We start from the raw sequence: 25,504 nt of genomic DNA, 5'->3' as shown, positions 1-25,504 counted from the left end.
AGCAGGTGGATCTGTCAAACGTGCCTTGTGAGTACCATGACCTGAAGAGAGTGTTCAGTAAGTCCCGGGCTGCTTCTCTACCTCCTCACCGTCCCTATGACTGTGCTATAGACTTATTGCCAGGTACGTCTCCGCCCAAGGGCAAGTTATATTCACTGTCTGTTCCAGAGAGGGAGGCCATGGAGAAATATATTTCTGATTCTCTGGCAGCCAAGATCATCTGCCCGTCTTCTTCACCGGCGGGGGCGGGATTTTTTTTTTGAGAAAAAGAAGGATGGTTCTCTTCGCCTATGCATTGACTATCGAGGGTTGAAAAGCATCATGGTTAAGAATACTTACCCTTTGCCGTTGATGTCTTCAGCATTCGAGCGCCTGCAGGGGGCGAACTTTATCACAAAATTAGATCTCCGAAATGCTTATCATTTGGTTCGCATAAGAACCGGGGATGAGGGGAAAACAGCTTTTAACACCCCTAGAGGCATTTTGAGTACTGCGTTCTGCCCTTCGGCCTTTCCAACGCTCCGGCTGTTTTCCAGGCACTCGTCAATGACGTGTTGAGAGATATGATAGATCAGTTTATTTATGTCTACCTGGATGACATTCTAATTTTTTCTCATTCTCTCCAGGAACACGTTTAACACGCCAGGCGAGTGTTGCAGAGGCTGTTAGAGAATGGGCTTTATGTCAAGGCGGAGAAATGCGTTTTTCATGCACAGTCGGTTCAGTTCTTGGGACATATTGTGTCAGTCGAGGGGATGCGCATGGATCCAGAGAAGATTCAGGCTGTGGTAGATTGGCCAACCCCAGATTCCCGTAAGGCCCTGCAGAGGTTTCTGGGCTTTGCCAATTTTTACCAGCGTTTTATTCGCAATTTCAGCCAGCTCGCCGCACCTCTGACTTCCTTGACCTCCTCCAAGACGCCGCTCAGTTGGTCCAGTGCAGCTGAAGCTGCCTTTTCCAAACTAAAAGGCTGTTTCGTTTCAGCCCCGATCCTCATTGCCCCTGATCCTTACCGGCAGTTTGTGGTGGAGGTTGATGCGTCTGAGGTTGGGGTCGGAGCCATCCTGTCCCAGCGCTCCTCCTCGGATGGCAAGATCCATCCTTGCGCGTATTTTTCTCATCGATTATCTCCTGCTGAAAGAAATTATGACATTGGTAATCGAGAGTTGTTGGCCGTCAAACTTGCCTTGGAGGAGTGGCGTCATTGGTTAGAGGGCTCGGGGGTGCCCTTTATCGTCTGGACCGATCATAAGAATCTTGAATATATTAGATGCGCTAAAAGATTAAACTCCAGGCAGGCTCGGTGGGCATTATTTTTCGGACGATTTAATTTTACGATCTCTTACAGACCAGGCTCCATAAACATCAAACCTGATGCATTATCACGTTTTTTCAAACCGTCGGATCGCACGTCATCACCTGATCCTGTGCTTCCCCAGGGGATTGTTGTAGCGAACATTTCCTGGGAGATCGAGTCGAGGGTTCGCACAGCCCTGAATGGGGTAACGCCCCCGACGGATGCCCACCGAGTCGGTTATTCGTGCCGGAGGAATTACGGTCCGACGTTGTCTGGTGGGGTCATTCCTCCAAGATAGCTTGTCACCCAGGGGTGAGTCGCACGTTATTCGTTATCAAACAACGATTCTGGTAGCCAACTATGGCTCGTGATGTGAGCGATTTTGTATTGGCTTGCTCTGTCTGTGCGGTTTCTAAGTCTTCCAACCGCCCACCTGCTGGGCTCCTTCAACCGCTGTCAGTACCTTCGAGACCCTGGTCACACATCTCACTAGATTTTGTTACGGGTCTTCCATCCTCTAACGGTAACACGGTAGTTTTGACCGTGGTGAACAGGTTCTCGAAGGCTGCTCATTTTATCTCTCTGCCCAAATTACCATCAGCCAGAGAGACAGCGGTTGCTGTCATTGATCATGTCTTTCGCATTCATGGCCTGACAGGGGGCCTCAGTTTGTCTCTAGATTCTGGAGAGAATTCTGCCATTTATTGGGGGCCACTGTTAATCTTTCTTCTGGTTTTCATCCTCAGAGTAACGGCCAGACCGAGAGAGCCAATCAGGATCTTGAGCGCACATTGCGATGTTTGGTCTCGCAGAATCCCTCCTCTTGGAGTCAGCAACTTTCGTGGGTGGAGTACGCACATAATTCGTTACCAGTGTCATCCACGGGCCTTTCTCCATTTCAGTGTAGTCTAGGTTACCAGCCACCAGTTTTTCCCAGTCTGGAATCCGAAGTCACGGTTCCCTGTTCAAGCCTTTGTCCAGAGGTGCCGTCGCACTTGGAACAGGGCCAGACAGACCCTCCTCCGAGTGGGGACGCGCACCAAGGCTAAAGCCGATCGCCACCGGTCTAAGCCTCCCGTTTACGTTGTCGGTCAAAAAGTGTGGCTTTCTTCTAAAAACATTCCTCTCCGCACCATTTGCAATAAGTTAGCTCCTAAATTTATTGCCCCTTTTATTGTCACTAAAATCATTAGTCCAGTGGCAATCTGCCTCAAATTACCTCCAGCGTACAGGAGAATTCATCCCGTATTTCATGTATCAAAATTAAAGCCCGTTTTTCATACGGCAATTAATCTGCACACACCAGTTCGTTGTTTGCTCACGGTTCTTTGTGTTTTGTCAGGCTCCTCTCTTCGCTGGTGGTAAGTGGTCTGGTTGTATTCCATGTTGCACTCTGATGCTTCCTGTTTCTTCATGATGAATGTGTGATCCGCTCTGTTGATGAGTTACATCTGAGACATCCCGGTTTCTTCTATGATAAATGTTTATCTGCTCTGTTGATGAGTATTATAAACATTTGATCAGTGCTGCCGAACCAGACCACCACTATTATTATTCACCTGTTCATTGCCTCCAGCCACTCACCATTTTCCTGTCTGTTTGTGAGAACAATATTAAAAGACTTTTTGTTTTGCTTGAAATTGGGTTCCTCATCTTTTATGTGACGTGACAGTGTTTTGAACAAACCCTGATGAATTCTAAACTACATTTATTCATGTTATTCACTAATTAAACCTCATAATATTTACAAACGCTCAGAATCATTTTTATCAGTGCAAGAAGCCATTCATCTCGCATTTGTGAGGATTAATGAATCATGGGTTGACCAAGACCACCTTTCCACAATATTGTATACATTTGCAAATGCTTTTATATGTTCTAAATCACATAATTAGTAAATAATAATAATAATAATAATAATTGTGTCAATTAACCTATTTTATCAATGATATATTAATAGCAATGTTTTTCACATGTTTGTGCAATACTTTGTAGGGTGCAATTTAACATAATTGCCTCTAGGAGTCGCCAATGGAAATAAAACAAACACATAAGACATATACGTACACAAGACATGAAGTTGGAGCTGTGTTTGTTTGCAATCTATATGTTCTGTCCAATAGTAAATAAAATATTGTATGCATGCATCAATAGACCTCTTATGATGTTAACAAATGTATAAATGCATAGGTCCTGCTTAATGTGTGTATAAAGTGTCAAGTTTGGTATTGTTGTCAGTGGTGTAGTGATAAGGCTCTCCCCCCTCAGTATGTCTTCAGTATGTGAACTCCCTATGCTAATATTTCCGCAACCATTACCATCACCATTGTTTGCAACCCTCCCACTTGGTGTGATTTCCACGACCGTGACAATCCCCAACTTTTTAATATCAGTAATTGAGTGAGATTTGCCATACTTCATTTTTACTCTTTATTTCCTTGCTGTGTTTTTGTTTTTATGTTTTGTATGTTTGTTTGTTATATGTTAGACTAGTCAATAAGCCATTTTATAACCATGTTGGATTGTTTTTGTTTTGCCTCACAGAATATTATATTAATATTATTATTATTTATCAATATGCATAAATTGAGCAAATTTTGTCACACATATAACATTTTAACAAACTTTGCTTTTATTATTTTTTATTTAATTTTGCATTTATAAAGGATTTATAAAGCATAAAGAGTCCTCATTTTAGATTAGGTCACAAAACTGCATGAAGTTGAGTTGATAAAGCATTTATTAACATACATAGTAACCATTAATATATGCCTGAATAATAAGATATATAAATGTTGATTTCAATAGTTTATTAATCATTTACTAACTCATTCTGACTGATCCTAAAAACCCTCAACTACTCTTAAATACAAATGGTTTGTAAATAATGCAATACTTAATTTAGTAATGAAAAATAAATCATTAACAAAGTATGAAAATACAACTATTAAGCACATTTTAAATACGTTTCTAAGACAAGATTAGAGCATTTGTAGCTGCAGTTATAAACTGCTTACTAATGCACATTAATGTAGAGTTAATGCTTAACAGATAATGAATTCACTATTTGCTAATGCTTAATAAACGATTTATAGTGTATAGTTATTAAAAAGTGTTAACCAATTGTGTAACAATGTCACAATTTTCTATCATAAAATTTCAACAATAATGAGATTTGAATTGAAGAGACAGAAACTTTTTTGAATGAATTCTTCTTTTAGATGTGTGAGAAATAGAAGTATTAGCACAGAATAAAGACAGACCTAGTTTTTGGAAAAGATATAGAAAAACAGTTTGATGACATCTAGGTTGTGCAGAAAACCCATCAATACATGTGAACTTTGTAGTCACAAGTCATCACTATATTGAAATAAACACAATAAACAAAATGTTAATTGATGATCAGACAGATCTCGAAAAAGCAGCAATATAATTATGAAACAATCACCCAATCATATGACACACTACGTACTACATAATATTCATGTTACAATTACACATACAGTATTACTGTACGTATACACTGAAGGGGGTGAGAGTCAAAGGTCACTCTGGCCACCCTGGCGACAATGCTGTTTGCCTTCAGCTCTGGCGATAAGAGCATCAAAATTCGCTACATTGATCTCGTGTCTAAAGAGGTCGTTGCAGCATATCATCTCAGTTAAATTTCTGCATAAATCATGCTTTCTAGCGTGAAAATGTTGCACACTTTTTATAAAATTCATTTAACAATGAAAGAATGAGTTGCATGTGGTGTGGCTTTGCTCCACTTATTCATTATGTGTCCATATGTCTGAAATATCCTGAAGCAGCAATACTGTTGTCATACAAAATTCCCACTCTTTTAAAGAAAAAAAAAGAATGACATTAATGCACATCAGTAACTTTTTAATGTATGTTTCTATAAGAAAAAAATTTTTGAAAATCTGGGACCGCAATAATCAAACCCTTGTAAACAACTGTGGTCAGAACCAAAGTTGACAGGACTGTGTTCTCTGGAATCCCCTCATGCGGTGGACTTCTACATTTTGATTGCTTGCAGCCAAATCGCGTCATAGCTCATTACCATAAAGTTGACTTGATTTCAACTCTCCTCGCCGCTCACACTGGCGAAGACAAGCCACGCTGCTCCTCGCCACTTATCGACGCCTGCTCCCATTGAAAATTAATGACTTCCGGCTACTTTGACGCTCTCGCCACTTTCGGTCTGAACGTACTGTCACAGCTTAAATTCAACATTAAATTTAATTAACATATATTTCTGGCTTTTGTGGGTCTGAAACGACTTACTTTTTCTCAGATCAATCCACGAAGGCTGTAATTTAGGTGTGGGTGAAAATTGCTACAAAGTTATTTTTTATAAAGTTATCATTTACAAATGATGACATTGCAGGATTTTGTATCATAATGACTTTAAAAGCTATTGATTACCTAGCAGCAACGTGGTGGCGCAGTAGGTAGTACTGTCGCCTCACAGCAAGAAGGTCGCTGGTTTGAGCCTCGGCTGGGTCAGTTGGCATTTCTGTGTAAAGTTTGCTGTGTGGAGTTCTTCCTGCGTTGGTGTGGGTTTTCTTCGGGTGCTCCGGTTTCCCCCACAGTCCAAAGATATGCAGTACAGGTAAATTGGGTAGGCTAAATTGTCCGTAGTGTATGATTGTGCTTCCCAGGGATGGGTTGCAGCTGGAAGGGCATCCGCTGCGTAAAACATGTTCTGGATAAGTTGGCGGTTCATTCTGCTTTGGTGACCCCCGATTATTAAATGGATTAAGACTGAATGAATGAGTACCTAGGAGAAATACTTGGTTGTGGGTAAATCACGCTGATGATTATTCATTGCTGTTTTATGTGGTGATTGTTACATACAGGAAAAAAATATAAACCATTGATCAGTTTTCCCATCCAGCTGATAAAATCAGACCAGAACAGACAAACATTCAGGTAAAGTGTTTTGTGCCAACAACGAGCATTTCATTGATGTTTTAAGTGTCATTTCATTCCTGAAAGCTTCAATTAAGTGTTACATTCTCTGTTAGCATGTTACATTGTCTGATTTTTGTCACAACAGCAAGTTATACCACATTCTGTCATCTTTTCACAAAATGGCAGACAAACAACATGTCCAAGATGAATGCTGGGATCAACAGGCCTTTTTAGATAAAGGTATGTTCCAATTTACTATAAAGTTCAAATAGACCTACAATAATAAAATATGGGCCTTCTTTCAGGTATTCTCTGAAATTCCTGACCATGAAAACTATAGCCAATGCAAATAGGGTTGTGGCACATTACCACACAGTAAAAGTCATTTTACGTTTATCATATAAGGGCTTTAATACAGCTTTCTGTGTGCTGATGCAATTTTATAAAGTAGATAGTGAATCACAAATGTAGTAACCCAAGGAAATAGTTTTTTTCTAATGTTTATCAAAGGTCATGTTGATTGCACTGCTACATCACAGAAAGTCAAATTTACAATTGTCAATTAACTCAATCAGTTGTAATTTAATGAATAAATCATTTGAATTCATAAAATCTTACATGACAAAACGCACAAAAACAAACAAACAAACAACAACAACAAAAAACGTGAATGTTTTAAAAAAATACGTACAAAATAAATAGAAATATCACTAGGGTTCAAAAAATCATATGAAAATGTAAAATTCATATCATGTGCATTGCTACAGATTTTTCACTAATTCAGCAAAAAATGTTTTAGAAACTTAAGTGCAAAAATGCTGCACTAATGAAACAAAGCAGATTGCAGTGTGATCTGTTGGAATCATGGTTTGAACATTTTGAAAAAAAAAACACAGCACATGCAAATATATGATTTTGATGACAACTAACTGCATTTCACCCTAATACAAAGGTACACATTGAATAGCTGTTTGGTACAACATCTCCATCTAATGGCTGCTCTCATGATGATATGTCATATCAATTGATTGCTAAGTATTCAAAATATTTTAAAATACCAGCTGCACATAATATGAATGTTGAAATCATATTAGTTTTGACAGTCATGTTGGGAAATGTTGAGAAGTCGTTTGAAAGATTCTTAAAACATTCTACATTCTTAATTTACATACTTTTATCAGTTAAAGGGGTTACTTAAAAGGCATTTACAAAGACAGATGATAAAGAAGTAAATCACATTTTACAGGATTACAACATCAGACATAGAAAGCAAGTGAAGAAGTTTTTGGCTTATGGTAGCACTTAAACCTATATATTTTTTTAAAAAGACATGTGTGTACCTAGTGGGAATCTAAATGATCTCTGTTATAAGCACACATTTGTTCTAGCCTAAGCATTCAACAGTGCAAAATCCACTGTGAAAGGGGTCCTCAGTTTGGCACATATATCTTTTTACAGTCAAACTAAATAGATAGACACATTAATAAACTAATAAAAGGCAAAAAATGTATTTAACATTTAAAACTATCTCCCACACAAAAGCTAGTGTTTAAGCAATCAAACTAAATTTGCTTGGTTTCTTTAATAAAACAAAACAAAAACAAAAAATCTATCAATGACAAGTACTCAACAATATAATCTCAGAGAGTGGAGAGAAAGACAAAAACATAGTTATAGAAATTTGTTAAAACTATGCAACATTTCAAAATATACATTAGTTAAAATGGTATTTTCACATTTCTGCAGTCAATAAAGTCTGTAACCATAAATATATGCATATAAGAGTGTCTAATTGTTGTGGGTTTAGACTCTACATTAGGCTATGAGAGCCACTTGGGGTCCTCTGCAGTGAAATTCGAGGATCTGGGGGTATATACTGGTGGGGATGGTTATATGGTGGCGGTGGTGGAGGCAACGGAGGTTGTGAGCCATCATTCCCCCCATGGCTGTCTCCATCATCAGGTGAATGCACTGGTGTAGTAACAACAGACTGGATGAGCTGGTGATGTGTGGGACTCTGGCTAAGGAATGCCTCCACGTGCCCGTGACCACCTTTGTCTAGGACGATGACCTTGACAATTTGCTGGCACTGGATGAGGGTGTCAGGTCGTAGCTCAGTCAGGGCCACAGGGTGGTAAGAGTACGAGGTTGTGGGACTGGCACGTTGCAATGGTGGCTGTTGGATGGGCTCCCTCTGGTGGTTGAGATGGGCAGCATTCTCAGGGCTCAGCGGTGCAGCATTGAGCTGGAACGTCTGAAGCCTGTTGTGAATTGACACCTAGTTTAGAAAACAGTCAGAGATAGCATGATATGTTATAAGACTCTTCTCCTTCTACCGTCATCAGCCCTCTGGTGAACACACATCACAAAAGACATGCGCAAAGTGTTGTGTTTGGATGTGGCACAAGGGGGGTTGCTTTTGTGTTCTTGGGCACAAACAAACTGGGTAGCTGAAATTGGGGATGCGAATGTGCAGGGTTTTGGGCAACGTGTGTTTGTGACACGAAGGTTTGTGGTGGTTATTAAGAGGACACAGAGGGCCCTTGTGTCTCCCTTGGAAACCACTAGAGCATTAAGAGGAAAGAGAGGGACACGAAGGGTGGGATGTGTTAAACAACGAGAAGAGGATAACTGGACAATGTAGTACAGACACCACACATGCGAATGCATGCCATTACTATCTATTTAACTTTTAATTTAAGACTTAAGAGGATAGTTTAGCCTAAATTAAAATGTGCTCACTGTTACACACCCTAAGGTCATTTTAAACATTTATGTTTCCTTTTATACTTCATTTTTTCAGCAGAACACAAAAAAAGTTATTCTAAATGGTAGTCAGTGACTTTCACAATGGCTTCTAATTTCCTAAAAGGCTCTAAATGCATTCTTTGAAGAAGTGGAGAATGAATGAGTAAATAAAGATAAAAAGTTAATTTACAGGTGCTGGTCAAATAATTAGAATATTTTTAAAAAAGTTGACTTATTTCACTAATTCTATTAAAAAAAAATGAAACTTGTAAACACTTGGATATATATACATACATTCCACACAGTTTGTTTTATATTTCATTATATTTATTTTGTTTATTTCTTTTAAATTTGATGGTTTTGATGACAACTAAAAAATTAAAAACATCCAGTATCTCACTTAATACAAAGCAAGAATTAAAAAAAAACTTGGCCAACTGAAAAGTATGAACATGAAAAGTATGAGCATGCACAAGCACTCAATACTCAGTTAGGGCTCCTTTTGCCTGACTTATAGCAGCAATGTGGCGCAGCATCGAGTCGATCAGTCAGTGGCATTGCTCAGTTGTTGAGCCCAGGTTGCTCTGATAGTGTCTTTCAGGTCTTCTGCATTGTTGGGTCTGTCATATCGCATCTTTCCTAAGGTCATTTTAAGGTTAAGGTCATGCAAGTTTACTAGCTAATTAAGAAAACGGATACCATGGTACTTAAACTAGGAACTAGTAGCTTTAGCACTGAGTGCAGGTGCCAAATCCTGTTGGAGAATTAAATCTGTATCTCCATAAAGTTGATCAGCAGCAGGAAGCTGGAAGTGCTCTAAAACATTCTGGTATAGAGCTGCACTAGACCTTGGACCTCAGAAAACACAGTGGAGCAACACCATCACTGATTGTGGAAACTTTACACTGGAGCTCAAGCAACACAAGTTGTGTGCCTCTCTGCTCCTTCTCCAGATTCTGGAACCCTGATTTCCAAAGGAAATGCAAAAATGACAGTTGGGGTTCGGGTCGGGGACCGTTTTCTCAGAAGATGATAAGCTGATAAAAAATCTTGCATATAAGTTTTATTTATGGAGAAAATTAAAAAACACAAAAATTTGTCTATACTATTGCGAAATGTGTATATTCCCTACAAAATATGAAGCCATTAGGTCAGCTCTTGTCACGTGACTCCCAATACACTTGTGGCATTCTTGAAGACACAAGCGCATTGCTCAGAGAGAATGCATTTCTCATTTTAAATTTTATTATTATTTTTTTTTCAAAAAAAAAAAATGTTTATACTAAGCAAATAAATAAAATGAAAACAATTAATGATTTCTTGTGCGGCCCAGGACAAATTGATCCACAGACCGCCTGGAGATGGCGACCACTGGCCTACAGAACTAGACTGAGAGACCATTAAAAGGCCTTTGCAGGTGTTTTAAGCTGATTTAGAGTGTGGCTCCAGGTGTATTCTACTCATCTGAGATATTGAATTTAGGGTTTTCAATAGCTGTCATAAACATTTAAATAAATAATAATAACAAGGGGAGGAATCCTCATCCACCGCCAGTGTGCAGCATCCACCTGGAAGACGCAACGGCAGCCATTTTGCACCAGACCGCACACCACACACCAGCTGATTGGTGGAGAGGAGACAGAGTGATGAAGCCAACTATGATATGGGGAGGGTTAAGCCTGGTTTATACTTCTGCTACAAGTGACCGGTGTAACCCACGGCGTATGCAACGCCCGTAGCTGTGCATTTATACTTTTGCGTCTCTGTTGGTCTACTTTAACACTTCCGAAATGCTAGTTGGCAGTAGGGTGTAAATGTTCCTCTGTGTTGAGTTTCTTCGCTGCTGTTTTGCTTTTCCTGAACACTTCCTGGATGTACAAGTGGCTCAAACTCGTTCATTTTGAGGCAGGAACCGGCGGACGTACAACAGCTTCAACTATGAGTTAAACACAAAACAAAACTTTCCATCCGGAGCTCTTTCATGGGACTCCACACTTGTAAACAATCGCTCCATTTGGCTTGCGCCATTCGCGCGGCTCTCGGTCCCGCCCAGACTCATCAGCGCTACCAAGCTGACCAATCACAGAGCTTGCGCTATGCGTTGTTTCGACGTGTAGTTACATTTTTTGAGAGGTGCACGTTAGTGACGCCAACGGCCACGGCGAAGGGCTATGCATCAACGCGTAGCATACATGTGCGTTTGACGCAGAAGTATAAATCAGCCTTTAGGAGGCCATGATGGACAGAGGCCAGTGGGCAGATTTGGCCAGAATGCTGGGGTTAAACCCCTACTCTAAATAAATACTTGAAATATATCATTCTGTGTAGAATAACTGTATACATTATACAAATTTTACCTCTTGAATGGAATTAGTGAAGTAAATAAACTTATTTTATTAAATATTCTTATTATTTGACCGTTCTCTAACCTATATATACAGCAGAGGTCTTAGAACAATATAGAGTTTCACAAATTAGAACGTTACTGAAATTCCACTGAATTTCAATGATGAGATAAAATGAACTTAACAAGCCAATAAAGGAATGAATCATAATTCAGTGTTTACACGTGTGTAATGATGAGGAATTCATTTTGTGTTTATGAAATTTGGATTAATTATTATTATATAACTATATAATTTATTTCTACCCCATACCTGTGGCATTATTAGTCATTCTTGTGAGCATTATTATTATTATTATCAATTATATGTGAAACATTATCATTTGCATTTGCTTTGGTATGTAAAAAGTCACAAATGGGGACAGAATGGGAGCCAGTGGCCGAATACCTCCAAGATCCTATGACCCTAAAACTACTCACACTGTAAAAAGTCATTCTGTGGTCTTGTAGATTTCAATAAAATTAATATGTTCACTTTATTTAATAAAATTAATTTACTGATTTTAGGGCATTTTTTTGCTTTAATATTAATAAAAAATGTCTGTAATAAAATCTAATCAATTTTATCATAAGAATTTAGCTATTATTATTGAATCATTTTAAAGAGAGAAAATAATAATTAAATCCAACGTGATTAAAACTAGCATTTTCAAATTAGCTAAGGGTACAAGTCAGTTAGCCGAGCAAACGCTGCTCTTGGCGGCTCTTGGAAGTGGACATGTCCGCAATTGTCGAATGACATTTTAATATACAAACCATCTTTCTAAAAAAAAAAAAAAAAGAAAAATCGCAAATTTGAGTTTTAAACAACTACATTCTTGCATGAACAACCGTTAAAACTTTATTTTATGGTATATTTAGTGCAATACTTTATTATTATTTTGGTACTTTTCAGTACTTGTGTGAGATTTAAATGGATTGAACTGTTTTGGACTGTTGTTTGCTCGGAGATCAGGGATCCTTTTATAGCACGTGCTCAAAAGCTTCATATCAATGTGTAATTAGTGTACTTAGCGTAAATACCTGTGGCTTATTAAGTTATAACGAAATGCTAATCAATCATGTTATCTTACGTTAATATACTGTACAAAAAGGCAATTAGTTTTGAATGGGATCCGACTCTTACAACTCACATAAGGGAGCCAATTCCTTGAACCGAACCGAGTCCCTCGACTCGCAAACAACACCGACTCGCTTCACCAGACAACGCAAAAGAAAGCCTGCATTGTGAACTCATCGTGGTCTCATCCAAATGAATTTATCGGTAAGTGTTGAAATGTCTAACTCTGTTAAGTAAATGATTGTTATATATTTGTGTATAGAATGTAATTCACCAAGTAACTTTAGCTTCTTTTGTCACGTTTTTCATTAACTGACAGTTTGAGAACGCCATGTTATAACGAAGTTACCAGAAGGTGTTTCTAACGTTAATGCTAATTTTAAGGTATTACACACTTTGCGCTTTAAAATGGTAATTTTTTGTTAACTTAGTGTTAACTGTGTTGTATTTCAGCACATCATTGAGTTAAATTGACCACAGAGGTTAAGTGAGCACTGAGGAATAAAGTAAGCAAGGTAAGCACTGGCCTTCACTTCATTATGACCCTCATTATAGAACCAAAATAAAAATTATGTCTGACAAAATTTACTAATTAGAACTTATTGTATAGTGTCAAAGGGGCAGAGGAGACACATTAACCAGACTGATTACTGTCTAGGTTGCAAGCAAGATATACATGTTACAGTAAAGTACTTCAGCTACAACATAATGTTAAATCACATTAACTAAATTGCCATTAATTGTATCTTCACTGTAAAATATAGTTAATTCTACAAAACAATATATGAAATCAAAGAAATGGGCCTTACTCTCTACCTTGAAGTCACATATAGCTGTAATTTTACAGTAATTTAGTGTAAAAACAAATCACAATGGCTTATTGTGAAAGTAGTACAATTATTAATCTGTAATTTACTTTTAAGTAAGGGTCAAATATTTTACAGTGTATCAAAAAACTCATTCTGTCATTCTGTTTTTTAAGGTGAGCGCTGAATTTGAGTGAGAAGCCACTGCACCATGGATCTCTACAGCTGCTGAGGAGCTCTTGGAGAAAGACAGAGATCTGAGACTAAAGGTAGAGTTTCTGATATCAGAGGGTAGTATTCCCATGTACTGCCGTGTCCTCTTTACGTCAATGAATCTTTATTTTTCTGGCAAATAATATCTTTCATTAATTAAATCAAATTAATTTCACTTTAAGTATTATTTTAAACAATATTGTTTAATGTCCAGTTGACAAACTATGCTGTTTAAAACATCAAGTCCTTGTTAAGATTATCAATTTGTTTAAATGTACATGTTTTATTGTTGGTTATATGATGTATTGTCTATTATGAGATATTGTTAATCTGTTTTGTGGCACTACTAATTTGAGCTAAATTTTATCAAATTTTACTCAATCCATACTTGTTGAATTTAATTAATATTATTGCTTGTAATTTGTTACCTCAATTTTATTGTGTAGATATAAGGTATTATTGTCTGGAGCTGATGAACAGGCTCCCCACATTTTATGTTAAATCTAAATAAAACATTGAGCAGTTTCATTAACATTGTGTTGGTTTTTCTGTTCAATTAAATTTATATTTTTTTTGTTTTAAATTTGCTAATTTCTTGAATTACTGTTTGTTGTTACTCAATTTAAATGACTAATTTTAAATAAGCTAATTTAATTAATTGTTACTCAGTTCAAATATGTTAAATTTGATTCATAATATTGTTTGTAATCTGTTACCTCAAATTTATTGAGTAGAAATGGGGTATATTTTTTTTTTACAGTGCATGTGAACTCTAGCTGATCCTACAGTTGACAGCTCAATATAATAAACAATATTTCAAGAGTTCCCACTTAGATATGCTTGGGCATTTATGGCAGGTTTGGCATGCTGTCCCGGGAGAGAACCCTGAGCTAGGAGATATTTGAGCGCAGGGCTCCCGCCCGGTCTAGAATCATATCAGGGGATCCGAGATCAGGCAGTTCTCGATCATTCCTCCTTTAGAAGGGGAGAAAAAGAAGGAGATGGGGTGGAAGGGGGGGGGGGGGGGGGTTCTTCCAAAAAAAAGACAGAGAAATAAGGAGAAAGTGATTTATATTAAGCTAGGATCATTCTGATTGGATTATTACTGATTACGGATAAGTGGCCAGCAGTGCACAATCATATCACGTGCTCCTCTCGAAATTAGTTTGTGAAACTTCACATAGTGGAGCATTGTTTCTGCTAAATTGACACATTTGGAGCACGAAGGAAATACCTTAACTGGTCATGGGTAGGATCCCAAAAAAATCTAATTCTATTGGTGACAAGAAAATTACTCAACTGTCCATGGGTTGGGTAGCCTGGAAGAGCTAAGATGCTATTAGTAGAGAAGCAAATGGAGGTGTGCTAGGGTGTGAGTTTGGGTGTTAAGACAAAGAATTGTAAGTAAACTGTGTGCTGGCCTATACACTCATCAGACCTTTGTCCTAGTGTCTCTATTGTTATTGTTTGCTGTAACAATAAAAGCTTCTGCCTAGCAACTTTGAAGATTTTCCTTTATTTTGAAGACTTTGACGTCTTAGGCCCGGTTTACACTAGTGCGTTTTAGTTTTAAAATGGCGTTTTAGATCAAAAATGATTCGCGTCCACACTAGCGTTTCACCCAGCATCTCTGAACATATCTCCGTCCACACTATGCCACCAAAACTGTATATCACGTGATCATTCGCGCACTCTGGGCATGCGGGTTCTAGTATAAAAAGAAAGCATGCGTCTCGCTCTGCATATGGTTATTGTTAGTCAACAAACGCCGGTTGAACAATAAACGGGTTGAGTTGTTACTAAACAGAACAAATGAATAACTGCACAATGGCGCCTAAAACAGACAATAGTGCAAACAACGCTCCCTTTTCTGTGCCCATGCTGTTGTTTACAGTACTGTCTTCCGGTAGCGTTTAATCCATGTGTTATAGTCATGTGATAGGGACTTGACGAATAAGGGAAGGATACGCAAAGACACAAAAGCCCCAATCAGGTAGCAAATCTCAGCAGTCCCGCCTCCGTTTTCAGATGTCTCCGTTTTTCCTTATAAACACTGAAACGGAGCAGCAGCGTTTTAGAATGAAAACGGCCTCTCCAGCATTTTTAAAACACTACGTTTTCGGCGCTCGAGATCTCCGGCTTAGTGTGGATGGATGGCGTAACCGTAGCAAAACTTATGCGTTTTAAAACGAAAACGCATTAGTGTAAATGGGGCTTTAGTTTGTTTGAAAACTTGGATATTTTTAATGTTTTTTTTGCAATCCACAACAGTTTTCCACAACAGTAGCAATTTCTTATATGCGTTGAAAGAAAAAGTAAAACACTTATTACAAGCACATATTTAATTTGATTTTATTTTATTGGCCAGCCTTATGTTTTCTGTGTATGTAATAAAATTTAACTGATATTTATTTGCAAAGGCACATAATAAACAGAATTCCAAAACAAACCCTTAATGTATCCAGACACATATTGGTACATTCTGGAACAAAGCTATTCATTTGTGTATTGAGTGAGGATGGGGCTGAGCAACCAGAGAGCTATGACAGTGGAGCGAGTGTGAGCCACACCAGTCTTGAGTCTCATAGTGGTCTGGAGAGAGAACCAGGCCTGGAAAATGTATGTTTGGTCTTTGTTCGTTTTTAGCTTTTGTGTGATACCACATGTTTGTTTTCTGTTTATTTTGGTCTTTAAAGTTGTTAAAACTTTTGCTTTTTCCCACCTCCCTTCCTTTATGTTAGAGTTTTTTAGTCATATGCATATAACTTCATTCTTGTTGCAGCCATGATGCTTTGTAGCTCTGTTGTATGGATGCATAAATTCATTTGTATCATAAAATCTTATATGTTACTATCTTTCTTTTTTTACTAAGGGTGAACATAGCATTCATAATATTTTACAACATAATTTATTCAAAATGTCTTTCTCGAGCATCTGTTACTAGCTTTAGCCTGAATGAATGTATATATGAATTTATATCATAATATATACTATATATTAAATTCAATTTATCTTTATTTCTTTAGCACTTTTACAATGTAGATTGGGTCAAAGCAGCTTAACATGGACAATTACAGTAAATTGAAACAGTGTCAGTCCAGTTTTCAGAGTTTAAGTTCAATGAAGTTCAGTTCAGTGTGGCTTATTTTTCACTGCTGAGAGTTTAAAATATTCAAAAGCAAATCTATCGATGCTCAGTTCCACAAGTCCAAACCATGCAAGCCAATAGCAACAGTGGCAACAAACTTCACCATTAACAGCAATGTGTTTACCAACGTTAATTATAATACAGGTATATTATTATTATTATTATTATTATTATTATTATTAAGGCACCTATTGTTATTGTTGTTTACACTGGAGCTCAAGCAACGCGAGTTGTGTGCCTCTCTGCTCTTCCTCCAGATTCTGGAACCCTGATTTTTAAAGGAAATGCATAAATGACTGTTGGGGTTCGGGTCGGGGACTGTTTTCTCAGAAGAAGATAAGCTGATAAAAAATCCTCGCATATAAGTTTTATTCATGGAGAAAATTAAAATCACTGAAAATTGTCTGACAAAAGTATTTTATTGTTATTGTAGTTAACAAAGAAGTTATTGTTATTGTTTGTAATTTGAATGGCAGCCCATATAACCATTCGTAAGGAAAGTTATAAAATTTGGCACATAAATAGAGAATTCTTCAAATTGCCCAATTTTGGACACGATGTCAAACTCTCTAGTGCCACCACTTGTCCAATGTTGCAATTTTGAAATGATAATAACTCTGGAAACCATAAGTTCCAAGTTTGTTGGATTTGGGAAACGGCAAATCATTGAACTGTTTGTAACGACGGAACTTGCAACCTTAGTTGGCTAACAATGGTTTTCAGAAACGCACCCCTGCATGGTTTGACTGCTAACTTCTATAATTTTTTTGGGAGGAATAAAAAAAAATATTTGTTATTTACAGCATTAAAACAGTGTTTTTACTAAGATTACTCTACTAAGGTGGATTATAAAATTTGTTATGTCTGCTTTTGCTAATAGATTGAAATTTAGACTCTATCTAGTTATAAGTGAAACTTATGGTTTTAATAAAGAAAGACCTATTCACAACATTAGACTTGTCTTAGATATAATTGATTATGGACATTTAGTTAAAGAGAATGGGTTTGTTTTTTTGATTTCTACAAGGCATCAGATACAGTAGAACACAAATTTATTTTACATTCATTGAATGTCTTTGGTTTTGGTCATAAATTTGTTAAAGTAACAGAAATGCAAAGCGTAAATAGTTTAATATCATTACCATTTAGGAGTTTGAAGAGGTTTAACATTAATAGAGGAGTTAGACAAGGGGATCTATCAAGTCCGTATTTTTTTTTTTTAATGGTAGATGAAATGTTAGCACTGTGTATGAAAAATTGTTATCAAAGTTGAGTTATCAAAGCTTTGAATGCTTTAAAAAGTCAATTAATAATAAGTCAACTAACAGATAGTTCTACCCGGTTTCGCAGGAATGCAGAGCAGATTCCATTTGCCATTATTCTGGTGTCTCATTTTTCAAATGCTTCTGACCTACAATTAAAAAAAAAAAAGAGGGAGCTGATGGCACTCCATACACATACCGAAACACAATTGTTAAATATTCCATAAAAATAAGGTAAATACTTGGGCATTGTTATTTCAAAAGACCCTAAAGTAAGGAGAAAAATATCTAAATCGAATCAAAAATGATATAAAAAAGTACATTTTTAATTTGTATTTAATGTTTACAATGCAAATCCAATTAGATCCTTGTAGACTGTTATTTGGTAAACAGAGCAGGTCTCATATAATATATCAACCATATATCTACTAAAAGACAGAAATTATTATTTTACTTTTTAAGTAAATCATAAGAATATTTTTATATTAGTCAGTAATACTACTGAAATTAATAAAAAAAACTGAACAAATATAAATGTACACACATTTACACACAACTAAACAAATAGTCTTAATGATATGCTGAAAATCTGTGGAAATTTCTGCGCATGCAAATTCCGTGTGGCCTACCGGGTGCATTAAAGACCTGGATCAAATTCAATACATTTTTAATGAAAAAATAAGCATCATTATCTAAGAAATCAGATACAGTAATTGATTGGTTAATCCATGAGGGAGGATTTAATGTAATTGATTTTGATGTTATAAATGGTGGCTTCAAACCTTCCGTAGACATAAACATTCTTTCTAGTTTATTTTTTCTTTTAAAATTTTTGATTCCCTTGGGAGGATTTTCATTTAAGGGCATAATCTCACTATGCTATCCGAACCATGCCCAGGCCCATTTCCGAGATCTTTAAGAAGTGTGAGTGCACTGAATTGGGCTCAGGCATGGTTCAGTTGGCAGCCCTGGCCTGGTTGAAAGAGGTGTGACATAACACGGTTCACTTGGGCTCAGTGGCGGTTCTAGACCAGAGTAACTGGAGGGCAGGGGCCACTTGTACTTTTAGGGGGCACACTTTAACATACATCACAAACTATTTAAACAATTATTCGAAGTCATTTTTTATGCATCACTCTGCAGTCTTCATAAACATTCATTCATTAATTTTCTTTTCGGCTTAGTCCCTTTATTAATCTGGGGTCACCACAGCAGAATGAACCACTAATTTATCCAGCATATGTTTTACGCAGCGGATGCCCCTCCAGCTGCAACCCATCACTGGGAAACACCCATACTCTCATACACCACGGACAATTTAGCTTAACTCATTCACCTATACCACATGTTTTGGACTATGGGGGAAACCGGAGCACCCCAAGGAAACCCACGCCAACACGGGGAGAACATGCAAACTCTACACAGAATTGGACCCAGCCAGGGCTTGAACCAGAGAACTTCTTGCTGTAAGGCGATTGTGCTACCCACTGCGCCACTGTGCTGCCCTGTCTTCATAAATAAGCTAATTAAATAACTTAAACTCGAAATAATCATCCATGTTAATTTATTTGACAAGTAACTTTGTATTGTAGGATAACACATTTCTAACATTCAAGTACATCAAGGCACATTTTTACACCTGTAAACTTTAACAGATGCAGTTATTAATTAATGGGATTGCAGATCCCATTAATTTAAAATTGTGTTTCCCAAGTGATCTAAATTAAGCCAAGGAGATTTTCACAGTATTTCCTATAAAACACAAATAATTCTTCTAAAGTCATAATAAGTCTTATTTCTTATAGTTTATTTCTTGAATAAAAGCAGTTTTAATATAAAAAAAAATTAAGTCAGTGTTATTAGCTTCCTTAAGAAATATTTACTGCATATTCTATTGATTGTCTACACAACAAACCAGTTATACAATAACTTGACTAATTATTCCAACTTTCCTAGTTAACATAACCTAATTAATCTTTAAATTACACTTTAATCTGAATCAAAGACTGTAAAGTACTTAAAGGGACTTTGTTTGAATACAACTATCTTGCTAAATACTAGTAAAATGTTGTGCACTGACTGTCACTATGGGAAAGATAAAAAAGTAGTTATTAGAAATTTGTTAGTTAAACTATTATGTTTAAAAACTTGTTGTAATAAATCATGTGTTGATGACTCGTGCTTTATGTCACGACTAAAATCAAAAACGAATGAAGGCTAAACTAAACGAGTTGAATATTACTTTTACATGAGCGTGACTGAAAACTAAACTGGATTAATGTGTTTTTAATCTGTTCTCCGGTACTTGCCGACCATTTGTAAGTTCAAGACTGCATTTCCGAAGGTAAAACTACGTACACTCAATCTCTGATTATTAATACCTCTGCATAGCCGAGCACTTCCTCTATTAAAAGTTTTAAAATCGCTATTGAAAACAGAAGTCTAATATTATCAACAGCGGACATTTTGATAGTGAACATGACTGAAGTTGAGTATTTTTATTACCTGTGTCAATTTGGGGGTTAACTTCTGACGAATGCGGAGAACTGAAGTGCGCAGCACCGTCACACACACTGACAGAGAGAGCGAGAGAAAGCGCGCAAAAGCAGAGAGCGAGTGCGCCATACGACTGCGCGCGCCACTCAGAGCGTGTGCCACAGATGGCTGATCTCGCTTCTCTGTGACGTTTTGACACAAAAATACGCGTCCAAATTAAGGGGGGCCAGAGGGGGAGCCAAGCTTATTGACACGGGGGCACCAGCCCCCCCTGCCACCACCAACCCCACCCCAGAACTGCCACTGCTTGGGGTTTGGCGTGGTACGCTTGTAGTGTGAGTGCAAAGCGTGCCTGAGCCCGAAACTAAAGACGAGACGTGAGTTTTAAGAGCCTGTTTTATATGTGTTTATTAATTATTCTTACTGTTCAATAAACGCAAACTGTCATAGATTATTAAAGACGCAAACTCCTCACTTCAAGACAGCTGCACCTTTAGCAAATACAGCACAATGATTTTATGATTGTTTATGAGCATCAAAAGTGGGTGATCTGTTTGGCGAAATATTTGAAATATATGAGTGTCACTGCATCCCAAACGACTAAAACAATTTAACTAAATAAATCACCACTGTACTGAGCAAGAGTGCTTCTAACTGAACAGTGCATCATTGATGACCTAAGTATGCTCAGGTACAAATGCAATGTAAGTGCAGGCCATCAAGGGAGACGGAAGAGGGGGGCAAGCGTGCTTTAGCCCAATTCAAGCAATTTTGGCCCTGAGATGCAATTTTGAGCCATCAAAGTTGGTGTAAATTGTGTAAATTGTCATCTTTTCAAAGTCATAGGGCTCTATTTTGACAGTCCATGCGCAGAGCACAAAACGCAGGGTGCAAACGCTTTCAGGGCGTGTCAGAACGTATTTTTGCTAATTTAAGGACAGGAAAATTCGCTTTGTGCCATGGTGCATTGTCTAAAAGGGTTGAGTTTATTTTCTTAATGAGTTATAGGTGTGCTTTGAGAATAAACCAATTACAGTCTCATCTCCCATTTACTTTAAGAGAAAGCTGCGTCGCGCCATAAGCGCATTCGCTATTTACAGGACATAAAGTAAGTCTAAGTGGAAAAGCTGAGCATTTCACAAGCAAACAGTTAACAGTTAACAGTTTTTTTTAACAGAAAACTGTTAAACAGAGCATCTACTGCGTGAGAATGAGAGATATGGATCACTTTCACTTTCGCTCTTGGATAGGGAAACCTTTATGCACAGACATCAATTAGTCTATAAATAATTAATTGCATTTGTTAAGCGCAAATATTCGTTTCAAAACTATTTCTAAATTCAGTTCTAATTTCCAGCAAACGAATAAATGAACATATATATATCCTAAATCACATGCTGTACCCCTTATGGTCTAAAACCTGACAGGTAGGCAAATCTAAGCTTGTTTTTAATAAAATAAATATAAATATGGATATAATAAATAATAATGTTAATAATAATAACATTATACAAAAGCAAATTGTTATGAATGAACTGAAAAAGCCTCCCGAGATGAAGAAGGCATAAAAGCAGTGATTTTTCATATTTATGTAGGCTAGAAAATAGTATGTTTTGTAATAGTTTAATCCTTTATATTTATATCCTATATCTATTCTTATATCCTATATATATATATATATCCTTAATATTTAAATTTTTTATATGTAAAGATATTTGCCTATTGTTCTCTTGTGTGTATTAAGCAGTGTGTAAGCGAGGCGCAACTGAGTTTAGACCGGGTTTGTTTTGGTCTAATGAAAAATCTATTTTAGTTTCTCAAAATAGCAACGCCAGCAGTGCGCCTCAGAACGCCTTCCTTTTTAGACCAGAACGCCTATGGACGCACATATGAGCGCTAATGCATTTGCTATTTAAACAGCGTAGCGCAACGCCTCAAATCGACTCTTGAGCCAAGCTGAAACTACCAAACAAGTATTGCGCCGAGCCTTGCGCCACATTGCGCCGGGTGTATGATAGGGCCCCTAGTCTGTATTGGAAGTTAATCCACAGACAATTTTTATTATTTTTTTGCCACATAGTTGTTCTTTGTAGAATAATATGCATATCCGTACTAAGAGGAAATCTGTGTTTTTATTTGTATCATTATATCATTTGTACTCAGGATTTGAATATGTCTTTGCTGAATGCTATTCCTGTTGGTTTGGTTCAGCGGATTAAAGAGGAATTGGGTTATTCTTTTGTGATACCAAGATTGGGTAATCTGATTATCTCTGGTATTAATTTTACAGAGCAGAGCTGTAATAATAAGACTTTAAGAACGTTAGTAAATAGACAGCTTTTTTTTTCTGGTTCGAACTTGAATAAGATTTCTCTCTCTTTCACTTCTACCAAAGATAAAAGAAGTTCAGTTCAAAATATTATTGATATTTATCCTTGTAATGAGTTCCTCATAAATGTATATGTAATATGGATTGTAATGTTAGTACCTTTTGTGAAGCAGACATACTGTAGAGTCATTGGAACTTGTTTTATTTAGGCAAATCTTCAAAAAAGTTATAGGATGACATTTCTGTTTGAATAAGATTGAAATACATAATAACTGATTTTGATTTTAAAACTGTAAAATATTCACCTTTTTTCAGTTCTGATGTGGAATTTTTGGTTAACAATATTGTGACTTTAGGCAGACATTTTAATAAGCCCCCACTTCTTTGCTTTTGCAAAAAGATTAAATGGTCTTGAATTCTTTAAAGCTTAGGCAACATAAAAAAAAACCTAAACTATGTAGTCTGCTAAGATATACTTTTTGATGAATAACGTTCGAGGTTACAGAAGTAACCCTTCGTTCCCTGAGGAGGGGAACGGAAGTGCTATAGGTGGATTTGATCTAGAAAATCCACGTATGGGAGGATTTGGTTCAGAAGCCGCTTGTCTGAAAGAGTATTGAAAGCTTGCGCAGGTGTGCTTCATTGCCAATTATCCCAGCATATAAGCACACCTGGAGCGAGCAAACACCATCCTTTTAAGCTGAAGAGACTTTTTAACAGCTAAGGGACAGTCATTATGGCGATGGAGTATAGCACTTCCGTTCCCCTCCTCGGGGAACAAAGGGTTACTTCTGTAACCTCGAACGTTCCCCTTCGATTGGGGAACTTCAGTGCTATAAGTGGATTTGATGTTAAAATCCACGTATGGGAGACCATGGAAAACGGCATATTGACTGCACCTTACCAACACTTCCGATGATAGGGCCGTCAAGCAAGCGTGACGTACCCAAATCATGGAAGGCGCGGTCCTTGGCCCTAACTTATCCCCACTTCAAAAGAAGTTTTACGGAATAGGTATATTTTTTTGGGAGTCGCTAGCGTCTAGATAACTCTAGGAATACGACAGTACGTTGGGAAGCGTGCAATCCCAGTAGGGAGGATGCTGCGGAGACCATCTGCACCCAATGAGGGAGACAAATGGAAACATATGGACTAACCCTAAAAAGGGGGAGTGCGCATAAGAAGAGGGTTAGCAGATTGGGAAGGCACAGGTCCACCTGAGAGGGAGGACTGAACCGTGGCGGAAAAGCATATGGGATCGCCAGAGGGGATCGCACATAGCCGGCACCTATACCCAAAAAGCGGGCTAACCAGTGGGCAGACCTAGCGTAGTGGGCCAGCAAGTGACTCCTCCGCTGAGTCAGTCCTGGGGGCCTCGGAGGAATCTGCAGGGCTCATAGAACGGGGAACTTTACTGACAGACAGGAAGGTGCACATCTCTCTGTGTTAAGGAAAAAGGGCACCGCAAGCATATTACAACTCCCCACCGAGTTGTTTCCTCAATCACCAAGGGTTACCTAATACCCTTGACGAAACCGGCTCCACTCACAGATTGTAAAACTTTGCAAATGTGTTGGGTGTCGCCCAGCCCACAGCTCTACAGATGTCTGTTAAAGAGGCGCCGCGTGCACACGCCCAAGAGGATGCAACGCTCCGAGTGGAGTGCGCACGCACTCCCGTGGGACGCGGCTGAACTCTCCTCAAATAAGCACAAGAATGGCCTCCACAATCCAGTGGGAAAAGCTTTGTTTGGTCATGGCACTTCCCTGCTGCCGACCGCCATAACAGACAAAGAGCTGCTCAGAGGATCTAGAGTACTGAGTACGGTCCACGTAATGCGTAGAGCGCAAACTGGACAGAGTAAGGAAAGGGCCTCCTCCGGGGGCAGCGCTTGCAGGGTTACTACCTGATCTCTAAAGGGAGTGGTAGGAACCTTGGGCACATAACCCGGGCGGGGTCTCAGGATAAAGTGAGAAAAATCCGGCCCAAATTCCAGGCAAGAGTCACTGACCGAAAATGCCTCCAGGTTCCCGACCCTCTTAATGGAGGCCAACGCGACCAGCAGAGCTGTCTTCAAGGACAGAAATCTTAAGGATACTGAATTGAGTGGCTCGAAGGGATCTGAACGCAGGCTCGTGAGAATGAGGGCGAGATCCCAAGAGGGCATGAGAGGGGGGGGAGTTGGATTAATTCGCCTAGCGCCTCTGAGGAACCGGATGATGAGGTTATGCTTTCCCACGGTGCCGCCAGCTACCGTGTCATGATAAGCGGAGATGGCGGCAATGTAAACCTTGAGAGTGGCGGGCAACAGCCTGCTCTCCAGCTTCTCTAGAAGGAAAGAGAGCACAACACTGTTCTGGCAAATTCGGGGGTCTTCTCTGCAAGAGACACACCATTCAGTGAATAGACTCCACTTCAGGGTGTAGGCGCGCCTCGTGGAAGGGGCTCTAGCCTGAGTGATGGTATCAACCACCACAGACGGCAGGTTACCTAAGTCTTCCTCGCGTCTAGGGACCACTCGTGGAGGTTCCAGAGATCAGGGCGAGGTTGCCAGATGGTGCCCAGTCCCTGAGAAAGTAGGTCCTCTCTCAAAGGGATCTGCCAGGGGAGGGCGGTCGCGAGGAGGGAGAGCTCTGATATCCATGTCCGGTTGGGCCAGAGGGGCGCAACTAGCAGAACCTGCTCCTCATCCTCCCTGAACTTGCACAACAGCTGTGCGAGTAGGCTCACTGGAGGAAACGCATACTTGCGTGTGCCCCGAGGCCAGCTGTGGGCCAGTGCATCCACGCCGAGAGTGCCCTCAGTCAGGGAAAAGAACAAC

The 25,504-nt window shown here is 38.5% G+C and overlaps 2 protein-coding genes across 25 annotated transcripts in view; one reads left to right on the top strand and one right to left on the bottom strand.

Moving 5' to 3' along the window:
* The window catches only part of LOC141381638 (uncharacterized), a 259,466-nt gene that overhangs the window by 43,586 nt on the left and 190,376 nt on the right, over nucleotides 1-25,504 (top strand). The gene's annotated exons all lie outside the window — the stretch shown is intronic.
* Nucleotides 6,101-25,504, bottom strand: part of iqsec3a (IQ motif and Sec7 domain ArfGEF 3a) — a 252,307-nt gene continuing 232,903 nt past the window's right edge. For 8 of the 23 annotated variants that reach the window (XR_012402129.1, XR_012402126.1, XR_012402137.1 and 5 more), the window contains one exon: nucleotides 6,101-8,478. Coding sequence is in view for 6 of the 23 variants with exons in the window: in XM_009300451.5 (XP_009298726.2) it covers nucleotides 8,437-8,478 (42 nt within the window). In the remaining 17 variants the exon portion in view is untranslated. Of the gene's footprint in view, nucleotides 8,496-17,934; nucleotides 18,008-25,504 lie in introns of those variants that run through there. The other 15 variants (XR_012402130.1, XR_012402125.1, XR_012402133.1 and 12 more) reach the window with 7 other exon arrangements.

The sequence above is a fragment of the Danio rerio genome, chromosome 4, assembly GCF_049306965.1.
Source record: "Danio rerio strain Tuebingen ecotype United States chromosome 4, GRCz12tu, whole genome shotgun sequence".
Classification (NCBI taxonomy): Eukaryota; Metazoa; Chordata; class Actinopteri; order Cypriniformes; family Danionidae; genus Danio; species Danio rerio.
This window is presented reverse-complemented; position numbering and strand designations above follow the sequence as displayed.